This window comes from Vulpes lagopus, chromosome 8 (genome assembly GCF_018345385.1).
Source record: "Vulpes lagopus strain Blue_001 chromosome 8, ASM1834538v1, whole genome shotgun sequence".
Taxonomy (NCBI): Eukaryota; Metazoa; Chordata; class Mammalia; order Carnivora; family Canidae; genus Vulpes; species Vulpes lagopus.
This window is the reverse complement of record NC_054831.1, coordinates 22,351,724-22,372,204: the sequence shown is the minus strand read 5'-3', so window position 1 is coordinate 22,372,204 and position 20,481 is coordinate 22,351,724. Positions and strand designations below refer to the sequence as shown.

The 20,481-nt window shown below is 36.7% G+C and overlaps 1 protein-coding gene across 6 annotated transcripts in view; it reads left to right on the top strand.

Annotated features, from left to right (window-relative positions):
• Nucleotides 1–20,481, top strand: part of FBXO16 (F-box protein 16) — a 58,298-nt gene that overhangs the window by 22,149 nt on the left and 15,668 nt on the right. For 3 of the 6 annotated variants that reach the window (XM_041764788.1, XM_041764791.1, XM_041764793.1), the window contains exons 4-7: nucleotides 2,593–2,799; nucleotides 7,031–7,195; nucleotides 12,164–12,396; nucleotides 19,587–19,689. In XM_041764788.1, coding sequence (XP_041620722.1) covers nucleotides 2,593–2,799; nucleotides 7,031–7,195; nucleotides 12,164–12,396; nucleotides 19,587–19,689 — 708 coding nt within the window. Of the gene's footprint in view, nucleotides 1–2,222; nucleotides 2,429–2,592; nucleotides 2,800–7,030; nucleotides 7,196–12,163; nucleotides 12,397–19,586; nucleotides 19,690–19,795; nucleotides 20,143–20,481 lie in introns of those variants that run through there. The other 3 variants (XM_041764792.1, XM_041764790.1, XM_041764789.1) reach the window with 3 other exon arrangements.

Here is a 20,481-nt window from a genome sequence, read left to right as displayed (position 1 = left end):
AGAGAGGGAGCCTAACAGCAGAAATTATTAGCAAAGAATGCATTGTTTTAGGCAAGGTTGCTTTCCTAAGGGAAATGGAAGGGATCTGTTGGTAAATTTCCTAGTGCTGACCAGGAAATTCCGCATTGACTGGTTAAAGGCTATATTCCTGGGGGTATATAATATACAATTAGGTTAGTATTAAATCTTGGTTTGCTGACATGGGCCCTTAACATAAGTGACTCCATTGTACAGTGGTTTTCTTTTTAATACCTTCCTTTATACCTCAATTCTCTCACAGTCTCTAATTGCTGTCGAGGCAATGACATTCTGAACTCCCAAACTCCCAACACGCCAAAACCTAACTGCTTTTCTCTCTCTTCACACTCTCCCCTGGGCTCTTTATAGATCAGTGCACTTTTTCTGGCATGGTTTTTCCCTTGGCCCCAGTCATTCTGATCTGGCTTCTCTCTTCATTCTAACAATCCATCCCAAAAGGAAAGAAATCCCCCATTGTGAAAGCTGGAAATATGAATTGTGCAGAAATAGGGATAGGAGAAATCAGGGAATACTCACACATGAATAGATTTTCTTCATTTATTTGTAAGTTGAGGTTTTGTTTTTTTTCTTCCCTGCCACAAGCACACTATAAAGTTCTCTACATGAGTTCTGTCTTTCCACAATGTCAGGATTCCAAACAGAATGACATTTGTCATCACACATTTAACTTAGCTTTACACACATCACACAAAACAAAGTACAACACAAAGTCACACAGCAGAGAAGCTATAACAGGGGGCAAGAAGTTAACGAACCAAATGGAGGTCAGTCCCTGAGAGCACAGTTAAGGTGAGGCCTCGGTCCAGTCTAGGTCAGCTCTCAGCTCATACTGCTTATTATGTTCAAGCATAATCTCTGGATCCTCATAATCAAGGAGAATCTCTGTTATGTTTAAGATCAATCAGGCCGGGCCTGGAGCGACAATTGCCTTTCAAAGACCGTCAGAAGTGGAAGGGTCAGTGTCTGCAGAGTCTGACAGTTTGATCCAGAAATCCTCTGTTTAAAGGAGCTTAATCAGTCTTGGGCCTTTGCAGGCCTCTCCTGGTTCCAGTAATGATCAGCTCTTGGTTCTTCCAGAAACCCATGGCCTTCCTGATTATTAGTCTTTAGTACTGCCAGTCTGTGCTGGTTTGGGTGATATCTGGTCTTAGCTGCAACATCCTTCCTTGGCTGCTTATGTCACTGCTTGACGTGAGTGACTCCATCTTGCTCCCTACATTTCCCCTTGAATTATAGTTTCCAAACTGAGATTCCTGGGCCATTAAATAGATCTATAATAGTGAATAGTTTTGATCGTGAAGTATTCTTGCCAATTAAAAAGAAAAACACATCATATGACTCTAGTGAAGCTGACTTGTCATGCTTTTTAGGTACTCAGTATATTTTATGATTATAACTAAAGTTCCTTATAGGAATATAAGGGAAGGGAGAAGAAATGTGTGGGAAATATCAGAAGCAGAGACAGAACATAAAGACTCCTAACTCTGGGAAACGAACTAGGGGTGGTGGAAGGGGAGGAGGGCGGGGGTGGGGGTGAATGGGTGACGGGCACTGAGGGGGGCACTTGACGGGATGAGCACTGGGTGTTATTCTGTATGTTGGTAAATTGAACACCAATAAAAAATAAATTTATTAAAAAAATAAAAATAAAGTTCCTTATAATTCTCATTACTTTATGACAACCATAGAAAAAATCTATATGTGAAATGTAATAGTATACAAAATACAGGTAGCCCCAAACTCTTCTCTAAAATTTCCCTTCTCTAAAATGAGCTAAGGGAACAAGAAAGGTTTAGACTTCCAGTAAAATGGCTCACTCAATTGGTAGGTGTTCCCATAAAGGCCTTTCTTTTGGTTTTGTCCAGTTCTCAAATTCTTATCTTTGATCAGTCATTGATCTTGGGACTGATCTAGAGTTCTCTCTGGGGCAAATTGTGAAGTGACCAAAGCTTTTGTTCAGCATGCCCCAGTCTACCCTGGCATCTACTTCCTGTCCCTGGCACTCTTTTTTTTTTTTTTTTTTCAGGTCTTCCTATTGACATTTTCTCTCCAATCAATCATTTACACATTAGAGAGACTTTAACCCAACATACTCCCCTTCTCAGGGATATTTGTGTAGTACACCTTATCTCCAATTGTGAATGCAAACCTTTGTTTCTGGTCCTGGAGTTAAGCACTTATGAGCTAGTACAGAAACTCTGGCCAGAGAGATTGCCCAGATGCCTTCTCTTGAAGTTATATTTTTAAGTATATGTTTTCTCAGTTCATGAATATGGCCAGCTTCCAACTTACTGTGCTTATGTAACTACAAGCTCTGAGGTCAAATGCACTTCTGTGTACCTACTCAGGTCTTGCACATGCTCATATGTATCAATGTGAGAAAGGACAGGTAAGTGGCAAAATATCAAATTTATTAACTGGGGGAAGGTATACATGCTATTCATTAGGAATAAAATATTAAGCTCACTTTCTATGCCATTCTTACCCCTTCCTCTAATGAATCTCTGGTATCTGACTGAACCTGCAGGGTTTTTTTATCTTTCTTTTTTCCAGTTTGACAAATGGACAGACTCTCAACGGAGAAGAATCTTGACAGGCCTGTTAGAACGTTGCTCCCTGTCACAGCAGAAGTTCTGCTGTCAAAAGCTTCAGGAAAAAATTCCAGCAGAAGCTCTGGATTTTACTACCAAGCTTCCAAGGGTGTTATCTTTATACATCTTTTCTTTCCTGGACCCCCGAAGCCTTTGTCGTTGTGCACAGGTAAAGGCAAACAATAAGTATACAACGTTTTGTACTGATAGCCTAGAAAATTCTAAAATGAGGGGGGAGAAAAAGCACATATGTAAAACCAAGAAATAGATGAGATGGTCTATATGTGTAGTCCATATAGTTTGAATTATCCCCTGTCTTCTTTGTGCCTCTGTATTTAGTGCTCAAAAATACATGTAAAATGATGTAAGGCATCACTAGTGACAACAGAATAGTATTCACTGCTGGGGAGACAAATGCATATATATAAAATGGTTCATCAGCAGGATAGTTTCATGTTGCAGAACATAGGAAAAGAATACAATTCTGAATTGTATAATGCAGGCCACTTGTAAACGGAAAAGCTCAAAATGAGGTCCTAGAGAGGTATGCACAAAGAATACAAGATTCAGAGTTCAGAGTGAGTAGACTTGCTTCCAGCAGCCTTGGAAAAGGGACTGTTGTTGAAGTATACTTCTATTACTTACAAGATGAAACTGATAGCCATTTTGTTGAGAATTTTTGTAGAGTCTGGTAACCCCAGAAATTACTTGTTACCATATATTCATGTATGTGTAACTTAATTTTAGTCTTTAAAATTAAAATGATGAGGCGCCTGGGTGGCTCAATAGGTTAAGCATCTGCCTTCAGCTCAGGTCATGAACCCAGGTCCTAGAATTGAGCCCCACATCAGGCTCCCAGTTCACTGGGGAGTCTGCTTCTCTCTCTCCCCACTACTAGTGCTCTCTCTCTCTCACTCTGGCATGTGCTCATGCTCTCTTTCTCTCTCTGTCTCTCTCAGACATACATACATACATACATACATAAAATATAAAATTAAGAAAATGAATGTAGTAAGAAGGGAGTTACTCAGTAAATGGTGTTGGGACAATTGGGCAGCTATCTGAAAAAAAAATCCAATAAGGTAAAAGATTGGTATGAAATAAAAGGAAACCATTGAAGTACTCAAAGAAAACATAGGGAAGGAGGCCTTTGTGAATATTCTATTATACCCAGAAGTCTTAAAAGAAAATACACAATTTAAAATCTTGCTTTATTCATTATATATATATTAGATTTTAAGTTGTAACTATAAACATTAAAATTTTCTTCATAAAAAAGAACTTCATTAATAAATCCCCAAACAATAAACAAGGAAAAAACATATTGCCAGTGAGTGGATAATTTCCTACTGTTTTAACGAATTCCTATAAATCTGTATTAAGAACAAATAAAAAAGATGAACAACACAACAGAAAAATGAGCAAAGGAAATGAACAAGTAGTTCACATAAAGAAATGTAGAAGGTTTTTTTTAGAAGTTTTTATTTTTAAAAATTTTTAAATTTTATTATCTTTAAAGATTTTATTTATTTATTAATGAGAGAGACAGGGAGAGAGCAAGAGTGGCAGAGACAGTAGGCAGAGAGAGAAGCAGGGTCCATGCAGGGAGCCCAATGTGGGACTCAGTCCCAGGACTCCAGGATCATGCCCTGGTGGAAGGCAGATGCTAAACCGCTGCGCCACCCAGCGTCCCTATAGATGTTTTTAAAGAGATAAAATGCTAAACCTTATTGTGTGATGCCATTTTTCATGACTCAAATTAACTGAGGTTTTTTTTTTTTTTAATGATCACATTCTGTATTGATGAGGGTGTGAGGTAATAAGAACGTTCATATATGGTTGGTAGATAAATTGGTACAACCAATAACGTTTTCCTTTGATTCAGCAGTTCCACTTCTTGGAATGCTTTAATATATAAAACCTGTCTGTATAAGAATATTGTAGCATCGTTTGTAATAGCTAAAGTTTGGAAACAATGGAAATGTCCATCATTAGGGGACTGGTTAAATAAATTGCAACAATCTTTAAGATGTATCATCAGTGAAAAAAGCAAAGGTTCAGAACTGTCCTACTACTTTTGAAAGGAAAAAGAATATACACATATTTATTAAATAGGCCTAGGATGTTTCTGGAATGATACACAGGAGCTATAGCAGTGGTTGCATCCAGTGAGGGGAATGAGTGACCAGAGGATGGGGATGAGAGAGAGACTTTTACCTCATGTCCTTTTGGATCTTTAAATTTAGTATTAATGTACACTAATTACATATTCCAAAAGTGAAACATTTCTTTAAAAAGCATAGCATTCGGGATCCCTGGGTGGCGCAGCGGTTTGGCGCCTGCCTTTGGCCCAGGGCGTGATCCTGGAGACCCGGGATCGAATCCCACGTCAGGCTTCCGGTGCATGGAGCCTGCTTCTCCCTCTGCCTGTGTATCTGCCTCTCTCTCTGTGACTATCATAAATAAATAAAAATTAAAAAAAATAAAAAAATAAAAACCCACACTTATAAAAAAAAAAAAAGCATAGCATTCTACATGTCCAATAATAAGAGACTATCATATAGTCATATGATGAATTACTGAATGGCCATTAGAAAATATGTTTTTGAACAACAAAGATGCTTATAATATGTAAAATGAAGAAAGCACAATTTAAAATTTTATATATAGAATCTCCCAATTTTGTTTCATACATGCCTAGAAAAAAGAAAAGAACTCTCTCAGGTTATTAATAAAGGTTATCTCTGATTGATACAGTTATGGGTATTGTTTTCCTTTAACTTCTCAGAATTTTCCAAGTTTTGCACAATGTGAATGTTATCATTTAAGGGAAGTGTTATTTGAAATCACTAATCCTATCATATATGTGTACCATATGTCTGTTTTGCAAGATCTCAGCATTACATTTGTTCCCAGTATTGACAGGGAGGAATGACACAGACAGTTGTTCTTCAGCTAGATTTAAACAATACTGTCATTGCAATAAAATGAGCTTTGAACCGTTTAAAAAGATGGAGGAGTGGGTCTGATAATTTTAAAAAGCTCTTACCTACTCTTCAATTCTCCTTGTTCCTGTCTACCTTAAAACAAACAACACTAAAAAGCAAAAACACAAACATACAAACCCTTATCTACCCTGGGGGAATAAAAACAACTTAATACCCAGATTAAAACAAGATGTAAGGAAAATGAGGAAAAAATGAGAAATGAGAAACCTTTCTCCTCATCCCCTCCCTCTGAAACCTCACCTCTCCATGGAATTCTGAGTTAATTAACCATATAGGGATTAAGGTTGATGTTGTTTTATTTCTGCATTGAACAAGGTAGATGTGATTTCTGTTCCTGCCTGCAGGGCTCTGTCAGATTCTCTACCCTTTTTCATCCTTTCAGTTCCTGAACCTGTTATTTCTTGTAATTGTGTCCTCCCCTATTCTGTAATGTCTCCTCTTCAGCACAGAAAACAATGCTAAATATACTGGAACTCAGCACTTGATAGATAGAAGGAGGGAGAATAGGAGGGCCAGAAAAATGGATGTATATTACAGTGTTTCACCCACCATGCCTGTATTTCTTTCTTTCTTTCTTTCTTTCTTTCTTTCTTTCTTTCTTTCTTTCGTTCAAAAGTCATTAATGCTTTAATGTTGAAAATGAAGCAGTTTTTCAAGGATGAAATTTGGGTTGGAAGGTTAGATGTCATCTTTGCGACTCTTATAGCCAAGACACAGAACCTCTAGTCTGAACTTTATACATGAACTTGACCCTAGTTTTCAGCAAGACTTGTTCAAAATCTGGAGTAAGTTATTGGAAATACTGCTGCACATAGTAGGGTCACCTCCATCATTTGCTAGATGTGCGAGAGTGACCATGATGCCATTGGAATGGAATGAATGAGCAGAGCTGTATGGAATCTTAAAGACTATCTAGGACACACCATATGATACTACTAATTGCATTCTGCTTATAACATTTCTATTCAGTTAAAACACAAGAATGGAGAGAAAATGGAAGCATACCAAAAAATGAGTACATAATATGCAGATCTGAGCTTCGATAACCCTCATATAACTTTCATATGAACCTCAGGAACTTCTAGGAAGTTCCAAAGTCTTATCTGAGCCACAGTCCTTTCATTTGCAGCAAGAGAGTAATAATAACACCTACCTCCTTGAGGGGATGGTTAATAGGTAATCAAGAAATATTGGTTGACTCTGAATCTAAGTGTGATTTAACATTTAAAGAAAATCCTTCTGCCTGGGTAGGAAGCACTCCAGGTAACTAAGCTTTGATTTGGAAGAAAAGAACAAGGAGTGATCTCAGGTCCAGGGTGACAGCTCAAGACCCAGAGAAAATGGGCATGTAGACTGAGTAGTTGTTTGTTTTTCCAACTGTTGTTTTTTCAGGTGAGCTGGCATTGGAAGAACTTAACAGAGTTGGATCAGCTCTGGATGCTCAAATGTTTACGATTTAACTGGTACATCAATTTTTCTCCAACTCCCTTTGAGCAGGGTATATGGAAGAAGCACTACATTCAAATGGTAAAAGAACTTCATGTTACCAAGCCTAAGGTAAATTTGGGGCAAAAAGCGACAAGCATACAAATAGTAGCTGTTTAGGAATATGGGGGGTGGGAGTGAGGAATGAGTTAAACAGGTGATGAGGATTAAGGGGTGCACTTGTAATGAGCCCAGGGTGTCGTATGCAAGTGTTAAATAACTAAATTGTACACCTGAAACTAATACCACACTGTCGATTAACTAACTAGAATTTAAATAAAAACTTAAAAAAAAAAAAGAATTCTAGGACTAAGACTAAATTGATCAAACTTGAAGTTGGGGAAGGGACTTGGTTTAAAGGAAATAAACTATTACTTCAAAATTCTCCTTTTCTGAAACTTGATAGTCTTTTTCAAGACATCCCCATGTTAGCTGACCACCCTCATTGAACACTCCCAAACTGCAGCTCCACCCAGGAGGTTAGGATAGGAGAGATCCTCACTCTGTTCAGATTCCTGGATTTTCATATCTCTGACTCACACGCCAGGCAATTCTGACATCAGGACTCTGTGAACAATGTGCAGCATTTGCTATCAATGGATCATCAAATTTTACCTTAGTAATTAAAATTTTCTGATTCTACCAGGTGAGGTAGAGTTTATTTTTATATCATTCCTAAGAAAAGTTTTCCAATAAATCCATAATTTTGGAAGGGAATAACAAGTATACTAAAGTTCTTTTTAATCTAGAAACTAAGCAATGTAAAGCATTTACATATAATCATAAAAAGTAAATAATGTGAGAATAATTTTTCTAGTTGTTTTCCCTACATTATAACCAATGTTTACATTCATTCTTATAGTCACAGTTAATTAGATGACTCATGGGAAAATTTTATGAGCCTTTTCTTTATGGTGTGATCTATACACATGCAGAGCTGTGCATCGTTTTGTACAATAGATGAGTTCCTAAAAAATTATGTGTAAATTAAATGTTTTAATGATTTTTAAAACCACAGGGGTATCATATTCTATGAAAAAATTGCAGTGAATCCTTTTAAAATTGAAGAATCCTTTTGAAAGATGAATAGTCAACTCCTAACTTGCTCATTTAGGTTTAGCTTTATTGTTTTAAAGTAGAATCCATCTACATTTAGTATAGTAATAAACTATGCATAATTAATATTGTTACAATTGCAATGATAAAACTAGCCTTTCTGATTTCAGTAATTGGTGTGTGCCATAAGGATTTTTTTTAAAAAGAAAAATGTAAACTGTAGTGATAGAAAAAGTTGTTTTAAAAATTACCATAGCTATGATTTCTTTTTTTTTTTTAATATTTATTTATTTATTCATGAGAGACACACAGAGAGAGGCAGAGACACAGGCAGAGGGAGAAGCAGGCTCTCCATAGAGAGCCTGATGTGGGACTCAATCCTGGATTCTGGGATCACACCCCGAGCTGAAGGCAAATGCCCACTGCTGAGCCACCCAGGCGTCCCCTATAGCTATGATTTCAAAAACTGATAAGGCTTTTCTTAACTTTCATTTTCAGTTAGAAGGCAGAGAATGGCATTCAATAGCTGAAGCTTGGGCCATACTTGGGCAGAGAAGAGAAAAGTGATTAGCCAACTTATAGAAGGAGAAGACATTTTGAGTATTATTTGTAAAACTGACTTGAAAGCTTTGTCTTTAGTTGTAATTCTTTTCTATAAAATGTGCATAACTTTATTTAAAAATGATGAATCATTCTGATGCAAGAAAATTGCTTAGTATTAAACTTCTTTAGGGAACACTTTGGTATATCAAACTTTAGTTTTTCTGGGTTTTGTTTTTTAAGATTTTATTTATTTATTTGAGAGAGAGCAAAAGAAAGAGAGCATAAGCAGGGAGGAGCATACTTCTCACTGAGCAGGAACTCCATCCCAGGACCTTGGGATCAAGGCAGATGCTCAACCAACTGAGCTACCCAGACACCCCAGTTTTTCTGTTAATAAATAGACTTAAGTCAGAAAGACTAAGTCATATGACTAAGGTTATAAAGTCAACTGTCGGGCAGCCCGGGTGGCTCAGTGGTTTAGCGCCACCTTCAGCCCAGGGCCTGATCTGGAAACCAGGGATCCTGCTTCTCCCTCTGCCTGTGTCTGCCTCTCTGTGTGTGTGTATGTGTCTCTCATGAATAAATAAATAAAATATTTTTAAAAAATAAAATAAATAAAAAGTCAACTATCAGCGCTATGTGTACTTGAATAATTTGTGTGATTCCTTGTTGAGGTTGCTCCAGTGATGGCAAACATAGGCAGCCACTGGATTAGAGCCAAATTTACTTTTACTCAAGCACCTTCCCTCAATACTCTGTACTTGGCAGGTGCTCCAGCAGAGCTTTTGAAAGCATTTTACAAGCAAATGATTGTGGTTAATATTAGTTTCCCCAACTTTAAAATGAGAGGACTGGACTAGAATGACCTTTATAACTGTCTGTCAGGCTATGCTATCTATCCAAAGAACGTAATTTCAAAAAGACTTCATCTAGAAAAAGAAGAGTAAGTTAACCCAAAGTAGATAGAAGGAGCCAATCTAGCTAGGTTGATGATGGGAAAAAAGAGAGAAAACATAAATTACTAGTAATAGGAATGAAAGAGGGGGCATCACTACAGATCCTATAAACATAAGAAGCATATTATGAACAAGTCCATGTCACTAAATTCAACCACCTGGATAAAATGGGCAATTCTTTAAAATACAGATTACAAAAGCAGTCTCACAAGGAAATAGAAAACATGAATAAATCTTTACCAATTTAAAAATTGAATTCACGGGACACCTGAGTGGCTTAGTGGTTGAGAATCTGCCTTTGGCTCAGGTCGTGATCCCAGGGTCCTGGGAATGAGTCCTGCAACGGGCTCCACCCAGGGGAGCCTGCTTCCCTCTCTACCTGTGTCTCTGCCTCTCTCTGTGTCTCTCATGAATAAATAAAAATAAAATATTTTTAAAAATAAAATAAATAAAAAATAAAAATTGAATTCATAACTTTCCACAAAGCTCCAGAACCAGATAGCTTCACTGGTGAATTCTTTTTTTTTTTTTTTTCCACTGGTGAATTCTATCACACATTTAAAGTAGAAATACCAAGTCTACAGAAATTCATAAAATGAAAGATGAAGGAATACTTCCCATCCCATTACCTTTATACCAAAACCAGATAAAGCCTTTACAAGAAAACAAAACCACAGATTAATATTCCTTATGAACAGAAATATAAAAATATTAGTATATTAAATCAAGTTCTATATAAAGAAAGGATAATACATGATGACCAAGTGGGAAGTATCCATGGGAAGTAAAATTGGCATAATATTAAAAATATATATATATATATAATTCACAGAATAAAAGAGAAAAGGTGTATAATCACCTCAGTATATGCAGACAAAAACATAAACAAAAGTGCAATATCATGATTTTAAAAATTCTCAAAGACCCTAGGTGAAGTGAACAAAACTTTTGTTTACTTAATATAGAAAACTCATCAGTTTTCATTATATCCTATATTTTTAAAGTGTCAAACATTTTGTTACTTTTCAGAATGAACAATGTTTATTTATATATTATTACTAGCACTTATGCCTGAATTTCCCCCCTGAAATTTTTTATTATCATATATTATTTATTACCAGTAGTATTAAACTAGACCTTCTTCAGCAAAAACAGATTTTGTTCAATATAAGCTCAGAGAAATTAAATGAATGTCCATTCTAAATGAGACCTGAACAAAATATTAAATATTAAACCAATAATGAACTATTATATAAATATAAAATTTCTTCTTAATTTATCAAACTACAATCATTCATTAAATTAATAAATACTTATTAAATACTGTTATATGGGGATCCCTGGGTGGCTCAGTGGTTTAGCACCTGCCTTCTGCCCAGGGCATGATCCTGGAGACCCGGGATCGAGTCCTGCATCGGGCTCCCTGCATGGAGCCTGCTTCTCCCTCTGCCTGTGTCTCTGCCTCTCTCTCTCTCTCTCTCTCTCTCTCTGTGTTTCTCATGAATAAATAAATAAAATCTTTTAAAAAATACTGTTATACGGTCAATGCTGAGTATAATGATCCTAACCCTGCTTTCAAGGAGTCTAGTCTAGTGGCCTAGGACATAAGACAAATACCCAATTATAGCACTGAGTACTAAGTACTGTCCTGTATCAGAAGTAGATACAAAGAACACTTGAAACAAGGGTAAGAAACTAACTGATTCTGTTTGAATGGATTGGGGAATTTCTTAATTGTCACAAACAATTCAAGCAAACCAATTTACCATACAAAGCTTCCCTAATCTCTTAAAGAACAAAAATTAAGCCTTTAATGGCTTCTCAACATACCATTAACCACTTCCCTTAGGTTACAACCACATAAAAACCTTATGAATTTCACACACAAAAATAGACTTTCCATTTGGGAAATTAAAGCAAAAGTATTCTTTGGGAGCAGTTAAGGTTTTGATAACTGATAAAATCTATAGTCTACCTCTATATAACTCAAAGTTGTCCCTATGTGTTACAGATAATTAAGCCTGGAGAACTAATTTTTGGAATGTGCACGTGTTCATGAGTCAATTAACTGCAGTCATGAAAAAATTATGCAATGATGTGGTGGAAGAGGTGGCAGTACAGGATAAAGAGGTTTAGTGCAAAGGCTTGAAGCAAGACAGTCCTAGATTCAAATTCTGACCTTCTGTCTTACTACTTATGTAGTAGAGGACAAGCTCATCGACTTGTCCTATCTTCAGTTTCCTCTTCTGTAAAATGGGAGTAGTAACTATTACCTTTTAGAGTTATTATGAAAATTAAATAAAATAATACATGAAAACTTCCTGAGACAGTACCTAGCATATACAAGGATTCCTGGGTTGGTGGCTGCTTCATTATTGTCACCTTTATCATTGTAATTGTGGTGATGCTGCTGCTGCTGCTTTGTTTTATTGTTGTGATTTTTATGATGTTCTAAGACCAGAAATAATTAATTTTCTTGTTCTAGACACCTCCAAAAGATGGGTTTGCCATTGCCAATGTTCAACCAGTTACAAGCAGGTCTCCAGGGGAAAAGCAGTCTCCTGCATCAGCTTTCCGGTCCTCTTCCTCTTTGAGGAAGAAGACTCACACAGCGGAGAAAGAACTCCCACCCTGGCGATCCTCTGATAAGCATCCAACTGATATCATTCGCTTCAATTACCTGGACAACTGTGACCCCATTGAGCAAATCTGGCAAGGGTGAGAAGCTCTATGCTCTTCTCTATTTATTTGCTGTTAGAAACAATTTGCTGGCACTTAATTATATGACAAGAGGAAAATAGAATTTACTGTGAAATGCAAATACCTTTCAATACATAGAAGCAAAAAGTAATTGAAAGGTAAATAAACCACTATTGGCAAGTTTACCCTGTTCATTTGGATTTGTTTGCATCTTGTAGCTATAATGACTTAATGTTATAGCTCCTTTTAATATTTAAGACTTCAAATTTCAGTCTAGCACCATAGAGTTTGTTCTGGTCTTTTCCTTTTTCATATTTGCACCTCCCTTCTCTGACAGTGAGAAATCGGGCTCTCATATTTATTTATACAAGTTATATATACACATATATGAGTTTGATTATATATTATATGTACATATATAATTTATATAAAAATTCTATACTATGTAATATATATACACATTTACAAAAACAGTATATATTTACTTACAAATTCAGAAAGGAGGAGATCCCTGGGTGGCTCAGTGGTTTAACACCTGCCTACAGCCCAGGGCATGATCCTGGAGGCCCGGGATCAAGTCCCACATCGGGCTCCCTGCATGGAGCCTGCTTCTCCCTCTGCTTGTGTCTCTGTCTCTCTCTCTCTCCTGTGTGTGTGTCTCTTATGAATAAATAAATAAAATCTTAAAAAAAAACAAATTCAGAAAGGAATTTCAATATAACTAACCCATTTCATTATTAAAACAACTCTGCTGAGACACCTGGGTGGCTCAGTTGGTTAAACTTCTGTTTTCAGCTCAGGTCATGATTCTGGGATCCTAGGATCAATCCCCACATCTTTGTCAGGCTCCCTGCTCAGTGGGGAGTCTGCTTCTCCCTCTCCCTCTGCTGCTCCCACTGCTTGTGCTCACTCTCTGTGTCATATAAATAAATAAAATCCTAAGAAAAAAATCTAACTAGAATTCAATATTTGTTTATAATTCTTTTTGATTTTAGTCTGAGGACATATATTCATAATACTGTGTTCCAAAGTTATATGGGTTCTTTTTTAAAAATATTTTATTTATTTATTCATGAGAGATACAGAGAGAGAGAGGCAGAGACATAGGCAAAGGGAGAAGCAGGCTCCCTGCAAGGAGTCCAGTGTGGGACTCCATCCCAGACTCAAGGATCATGCCCTGAGCTGAAGGCAGAGGCTCAACCGCTGAGCCACCCAGGCATCTCTGGGTTCTTTTTTTAAAATATCTCCTTTTACTATGAGTGTAGGTATGTTACATTGTTCTAAAGTTAAAACTATATAAAAATATACAAGAAGTGCACAAAAGATATACTCACATCCTCATCTCTTCTACTCCACTCTTACCCTGTTGTCTTTTCCACCCCCATTCCCACTAACAAATCTCATTATTTTACCATTTTTCAATTATACGATTGGCAAAAGCTTTAAAAGTTTGACAGTACTTTCTGTTCGTAAGGCTGTGGGCAAACAGCCTCATACATTGCAGGTGGGAAGATAAATTAGCATAACCTTATGGAGGGGTGTTTGACAGTTATCTAGCAAAAATACGTATGCATTTACATTTTGACCCCCAAATCCCACTTTTAGGAATCAACCTTGAAAATATGGAAAGAATATTTGTGCAGGGGTTTTACTGCAGGATTGTTTACAACTTTTAAATATTGTGAATAACTTAAATTTTCCTACATAGTGTCTGTTGAATAAACTATGTATGGTCCATTTACACAGTGGTAAACTAGGCAACAGTAGAAATGAGGAAGCGCTCTATGAACTGATAAGGAGTGAGAGGGTAGGTTGTTAAGTCAGAAAAGCAAATTTTAAGAGAGTATCTATAGTTGCCACCCATTGTACAGAAAGAGGAAAAAGTAAAAAAATATAAATCTGTATCTGTATATACATACGTATGTTTATTTGTTGATAGACACACATATGTGCATGTATATAGGAAACACATATGTCCATGTTTTCAGAAGATATTTCAACAGATTAACATCAGGGCAGCATAAGATGGTGGCAGTATACAAGCTCTGGTGCCATATTACTTGGGTTCAAATCCAGACTCCCACACTTCTAATGTGATCCTGGGGAGTTCCTTAACTTCTACACCTATAAAATGGCAGTAAGTAATATCTAACTCATAGGATCCCTGTGAGGTAATCCTCATGTATGTGAAATGCTTATGATAGTGCCTGACACATAGTAAGTAAATACCTCTTTTGTAGGATAGTTTCTAAAATTATATTATTTGGGTAATAAAAGAAAGGATATTTGATGTAATGAGCACTGGGTGTTATATAAGACAGATGAATCACTGACCTCTACCTCTGAAACTAATAATACATTTATGTTAATTAATTGAATTAAAAAAAAATTTTTTAAAAAGAAAGAGTAATTCCAGAAAGTTTGGTGACTTGGGGACATTCAGATTACATGTGTATTTTCAGGACTATTGGAGTCCTTTTGGAGGTGAGATGAGAGTGGTATCCCTAACTAGGCAAGAATTGAACTCTTTGAGCATGCAGACCATGTCTTACTCATTTTTATATCACCACTGATTAGCTTTGCAATACTCATTAAATGATTTTGAGAGAAGTATAGCCTTTGAATTCATGAACTTTAAATCTATCTAGTTGTATCAGAAAAAGCCTAATTAGTTTGCTGGTAATTTAGAAAATATTGGGCAGAAAAAAAAAATACAATCAAAGCTTAAAAGACATTCTGCCATTTATATTAAAGTAGATGGAGAAGAAAGAATATATGTATATATTCATAAATATCTATACATAAAATATCTCTGGAATATACACAATAAACTCATATATATCACTTGCCTTCAAGGAAGAGAACAGTAAGTTGGAGACAAGGATAGATAGGACAAATTTCACTGCACATCCTTTTGAACTCTTGAATTTTGAATCATTGTGAATGTATTGACTGTGTATTGATCAATATATCCATGAAGATAATATTTAAGAATATGTATATGGCCCTTAGTCTGAACTATGGTGGTAAATAAAAGAGAGGCAAATTTAGATACCCAGACATATGTATGGTACATTAAGTGCTATTGTCCTGAGTTTTCTGTGAAACTCAAATACTTTTTGTGAAAAGCAATAATTACATTAAACGTTAATGTATTGAACGTCCAATTAAAAGTCAGACATTATCAGAACAGGTAAAAAGGCAAGAACCAACTGTATATATTTTACAAGAGACACACCCTAAATTTAAAGACACAAATAAATTTAAAAATGAAGTGATGCGGGATTCCTGGGTGGCTCAGTGGTTCAGCGCCTGCCTTTGGCCCAGGGCATGATCCCAGGGTCCTGGGATCGAGTCCTGCGTCGGGCTCCCGGCATAGAGCCTGCTTCTTCTCCCTCTGCCTGTGTCTCTGCCTCTCTCTTTTTCTCTATGTCTATCATGAATAAATAAATAAAATCTTAAAAATAAATAAAAATAAATAAAAATGAAGTGATGGAAAAAGATGTACCATGCAAAGAAATAAGCATACGAAGGCTAGAATGGCCATTAACATTAAATAAAATAGACATTAAGATAAAGTATTACCAAAAATAAAGGGCAGCACTTCATAATAATATAAATATTAACTAAACGAAAACATGTAACTGTTATAAATGCATATGTACCTAATTACAAAGCCTCAAAGAACATAAGACAAAAATTGACAGCTTTAAAAAGATAGACAATTCCACAAACACATTTTTTTTAAGTGCATGTGCTATATTCACCGACATAGACCAGATGCTTGGACTCTTCGAAGAGTCAGTGCCATGGGGAAAAAAAAAGAAGTGGGGAAAATATTCTAACATAAGAGACATAACCAAATACAGTTTGAATCTAGATAGAATTCTAATCTTTTAAAAAAGAAGGCATTCTTGGGAAAATTGCAGAAATTTGAATATGGACTGAATATTAAATGATAATAAAGAATTACTGTTCGTTTTCCAAAGTATCATGATACTAACGTGGTTGAGGAGGCAACTGTCTTTATCTTAGGAGATGAATATTGAAGTATTTAGGGGTGAAATGTCTGTAATTTATATTCCTATGGTGTAGCAAAAAATACATACCTGCACATATATGTGGCTTGTGCATGTATACATATGTATACATATGTATATATAGAGAGAAAGCAAAAATAACTGAATGTCACTAATTATTGAATCTAGTTGGAGAGTGTATGGGTGATTACTGTGCTATTCTTTCAACTATTTTGTATGTTTGAAACTTCTTAATTAAAAGTTGGGAGAGGATCCCTGGGTGGCGCAGCGGTTTAGCGCCTGCCTTTGGCCCAGGGCGCGATCCTGGAGACCCGGGATCGAGTCCCGCGTCAGGCTCCCTGCGTGGAGCCTGCTTCTCCCTCTGCCTGTGTCTCTGCCTCTCTCTCTCTCTCTGTGACTGTCATGAATAAATAAATAAAATCTTTAAAAAAAAAAAAAAAAGTTGGGAGAAAGTTTTGCAAATTAAGCAACAAGAAATATTTGGGCAAAGCTGATCTTTTAAATATAATTTTTATAATGGAAATAAATATATGTAAGAGTAGAGAGAATACAACCACTTGTAACCATCAGCTAGCATTAATAGTTTTGAATTCATGACCAATCTGGTTTCATTTATCCTTCACCCACTCTGCCCTTCCCCTAGGTCACCTTGGAGACAAACCTAAATGTCATTATTTCATTCATATATATTTCAATAAATGCCTATCCTCAAAAGATAAACTCTTTCTAAAAATCATGATATGATATCACATTGAAATCAATAGATGACTCCACAATATAATCAATCAAATATCAAGTCAGTTTTGAGGCATCTTTGAATGTCTCATAAATAGTATTTTTAAACAGTTGGTTCATTTAATCAAATTCCAGACAAAGTCTGTGGATTGTATTTAGTCCACGTGTCACTTAAATCTTTTTTGGATCTATAGGCTTACCCTCTGTCTTTTTCTCTCCCTTGTAATTTGTTTGTTATAGAGATCAACCTGTAGAACTTTTCACATTCTCAGTTTTGCTGATTGTACTCCCAATATGCAGCTTAACATGTTCCTCTGTCTCCTGTACTTGGCCATACTGGTAGTCAGATCTCGAGGCTGGAGTATATAAGATCATGTACTTCTATCATGAGGCACATAACTTCTGGTTGTCTCTTTTTTGGGTGTAATGTTAGTGGTTTTGAGGACCATTGCCTAGGTCCATTACTACAGGTAAACTTTTTTAGAAAGCACTAAATGATAAATATGTTAGGCTTTACAGGACATCACTCTGTCACAACTGCTCTGCCATTGTAGCCTGAAAATAGTTAAAGACAATATGCAAAAAATAGGCATGAGTATGTCCCAATATAGCTTTATTTACAAAAACAGGCACTGGGCCAAGTTGGCCTCAGAGTTATAGTTTGCTGATCCTTGCTTTATCCAAATATATATGATAGTTTTAGAAAATCAATACTAATATCGATTCAAACAATAGGATTACTAAAAACAGTTTAAGATTTCTTTTTTTTTTAAAGGTTGGGATTTCTATCGTTTTTTTTTTTAATTTATTTATGATAGTCACAGAGAGAGAGAGAGAGAGAGGCAGAGACACAGGCAGAGGAAGAAGCAGGCTCCATGCACCGGGAGCCTGACGTGGGATTCGATCCCGGGTCTCCAGGATCGCGCCCTGGGCCAAAGGCAGGCGCCAAACCGCTGCGCCACCCAGGGATCCCCAGTTTAAGATTTCTTTGCCTGTGTTTTTGTCCTTATGTTCTACTAAGAATATTCAAATTACTGTGTTAAAGTCCCTAGTTCCTCAGTGTAGTAATACAACCAATTCCAGAGACAAGATTGTTTCTTTTTTTGTTCATTTTGTTCTTTTTTTTAAAGATTTTATTTATTTATTCATGAGAGACACACACACACACGGGGGGGGGGGGGGCAGAGACACAGGCAGAGGGAGAAGCAGGCTCCATGCAGGGAGCCCGACATGGGACTAGATCCCGGGTTTCCAGGATCAGGCCCTGGGCTGAAGGCGGCACTAAACCGCTGAGCCACCCCGGCTGCCCTTTCATTTTGTTCTTAAATTTTGGGGATTTTGTCCCTTTGAGAAAAATTGAAGATTCCAAAGTCAGATATATAAAACAAAGTATATTTGGAAAAGTCTAGCTTCTGTTCGTACTCCTCCATACTGTTCTTTGTTCTTAATTGGATCACATGAGAATCCTACTTATAGGTAACCAGTTTTCAAAATGTTATGCTACAGTCCTTCCATTTTTAAAAATATTTCTTTATTTTTATTTTTTTAAGATTTTATTTATTTATTCATGAAAGACACAGAGAGAGAAAGGCAGAGACATAGGCAGAGGGAGAAGTAGGCTCCAGGCAGGGAGCCTAGTGTGGGACTCGATTCTGAGACCGTGGATCACACCCTGAGCCAAGGGCAGGTGCTCAACTGCTGAACCACCCAGGCATTCCATATTTCTTTATTTTTAAGTTTTTATTAATTGGGGCACCTGGGTGCCTCAGTGGTTGAGTGCCTGCCTTAGGCTCAGGTCGTTATCCCGGAGTCCCACATTGGGCTCCCAGGAGGGAGCCTACTTCTCCCTCTGCCTCCTATGTCTCTGCCTCTCTCTCTGTGTCTCTCATGGATAAGTAAATAAAATCTTTAAAAAAAAGAAAAAAAGAAAAGAAAGAGTGTGTGAGAGAGCACAAGCGGAGTGAGGGACAGGGGGAGAAGCAGACTCCCTGCTGATCAGGGAGCCCAATGCCAGGTTGATCCCATGACCCTGGGATCATGACCTGAGCCTAAGGCAGACGCTTAACCAACTGAGCCACCCAGGTGCCCCTAGTCCTTCCATTTGACAAAATTTAAGCAAATACATCTGTTTCTGAAATAAAATACACACAACGCATACCATTTTATTCACCTTTCTTTTTTCATATAACAGTATATCCTGGAGATCACCCCACAGCTGTATGTAGAAATACCGTGCTTTCCTTTTTGCTGTGCTCCATTGCATGGATTTGCCAGAGTTTATTCAACCAGTTTTCTAGTGATATTATATTTGGCTCCTTTCCAGTTGAATGAAAACTATCATTTAAACCACAGGAACAACAAAATCAAACAGACAAATAGCTATACAAATTTAGAGTGATTGTTTGTAATGTGCTAATGACTTTGAATTTACAGGAGGAGGAAAAGACATGAAATGAACCCAGATTTCAGTCGACAGTCACGTGATAAGAAAAATAAATTGCAGGACAGATCTAGGCTAAGAAAAGCGCAGTCCCTGGTAAGTATTGCTTATAAAAGCTTCTGTACCATAATGTTTATGAAAATTGCTAGATCTCTAATCCTATTTGTGAAATGAAATTTGTTTGTTTTGTTTTTTTAATCAGAATCATCAAGTGGTGATTTAAATTCTAGTCTCTGACTGACAAGCTATGTGACCCAGAAGACATCCTTTATTTAATTTCTCTAAGCGTCTATTTAAAAAAAAATATATTTGAGTATAGTTGACATACAGTATTGCATTAGTTTCAGGTGTACAACATTGTAATTCAACATCTCTATACATTATGCTCTCTGCTCACCACAAGTAGAGCTAACATCTGTCATCACACAACACTATCATAATATCTGTGACTGTATTTCCTATGTGCTACTTTTTATTCCCATGAGACTCTAAGTCTCTATTTTCTCATCTATTAAAAAAAAACAAAACTGGGGACCCTTCAATGGCTCAGTCAGTTAAGCCTCTGCCTTCAGCTCAGATCATCCTAGGGTCCTGGGATCAAGCCCTGCCTTGGGCTTCCTGCTCAGCAAAGAACCTGCTTCTCCCTGTCTTGCTGTTGCTCCTCCTCTTGTGCTCTCTCTGTGTCAAATAAATAAATAAAATAAATAAAATCTTTAAAAAAAAACCTGGATGAACTGAAGTATATGAATCTGCTGTGAAAAAGTATACAATATAAAGGGAACATTATTATCATTGATTCTTTCTTCTGCTGTGAGTCCTTTGGGGTGAGGGAGAATGGGCTATAGAGATTTCTCTATAGAAATTACTTACCTCTAGGGGCCCCTGGGT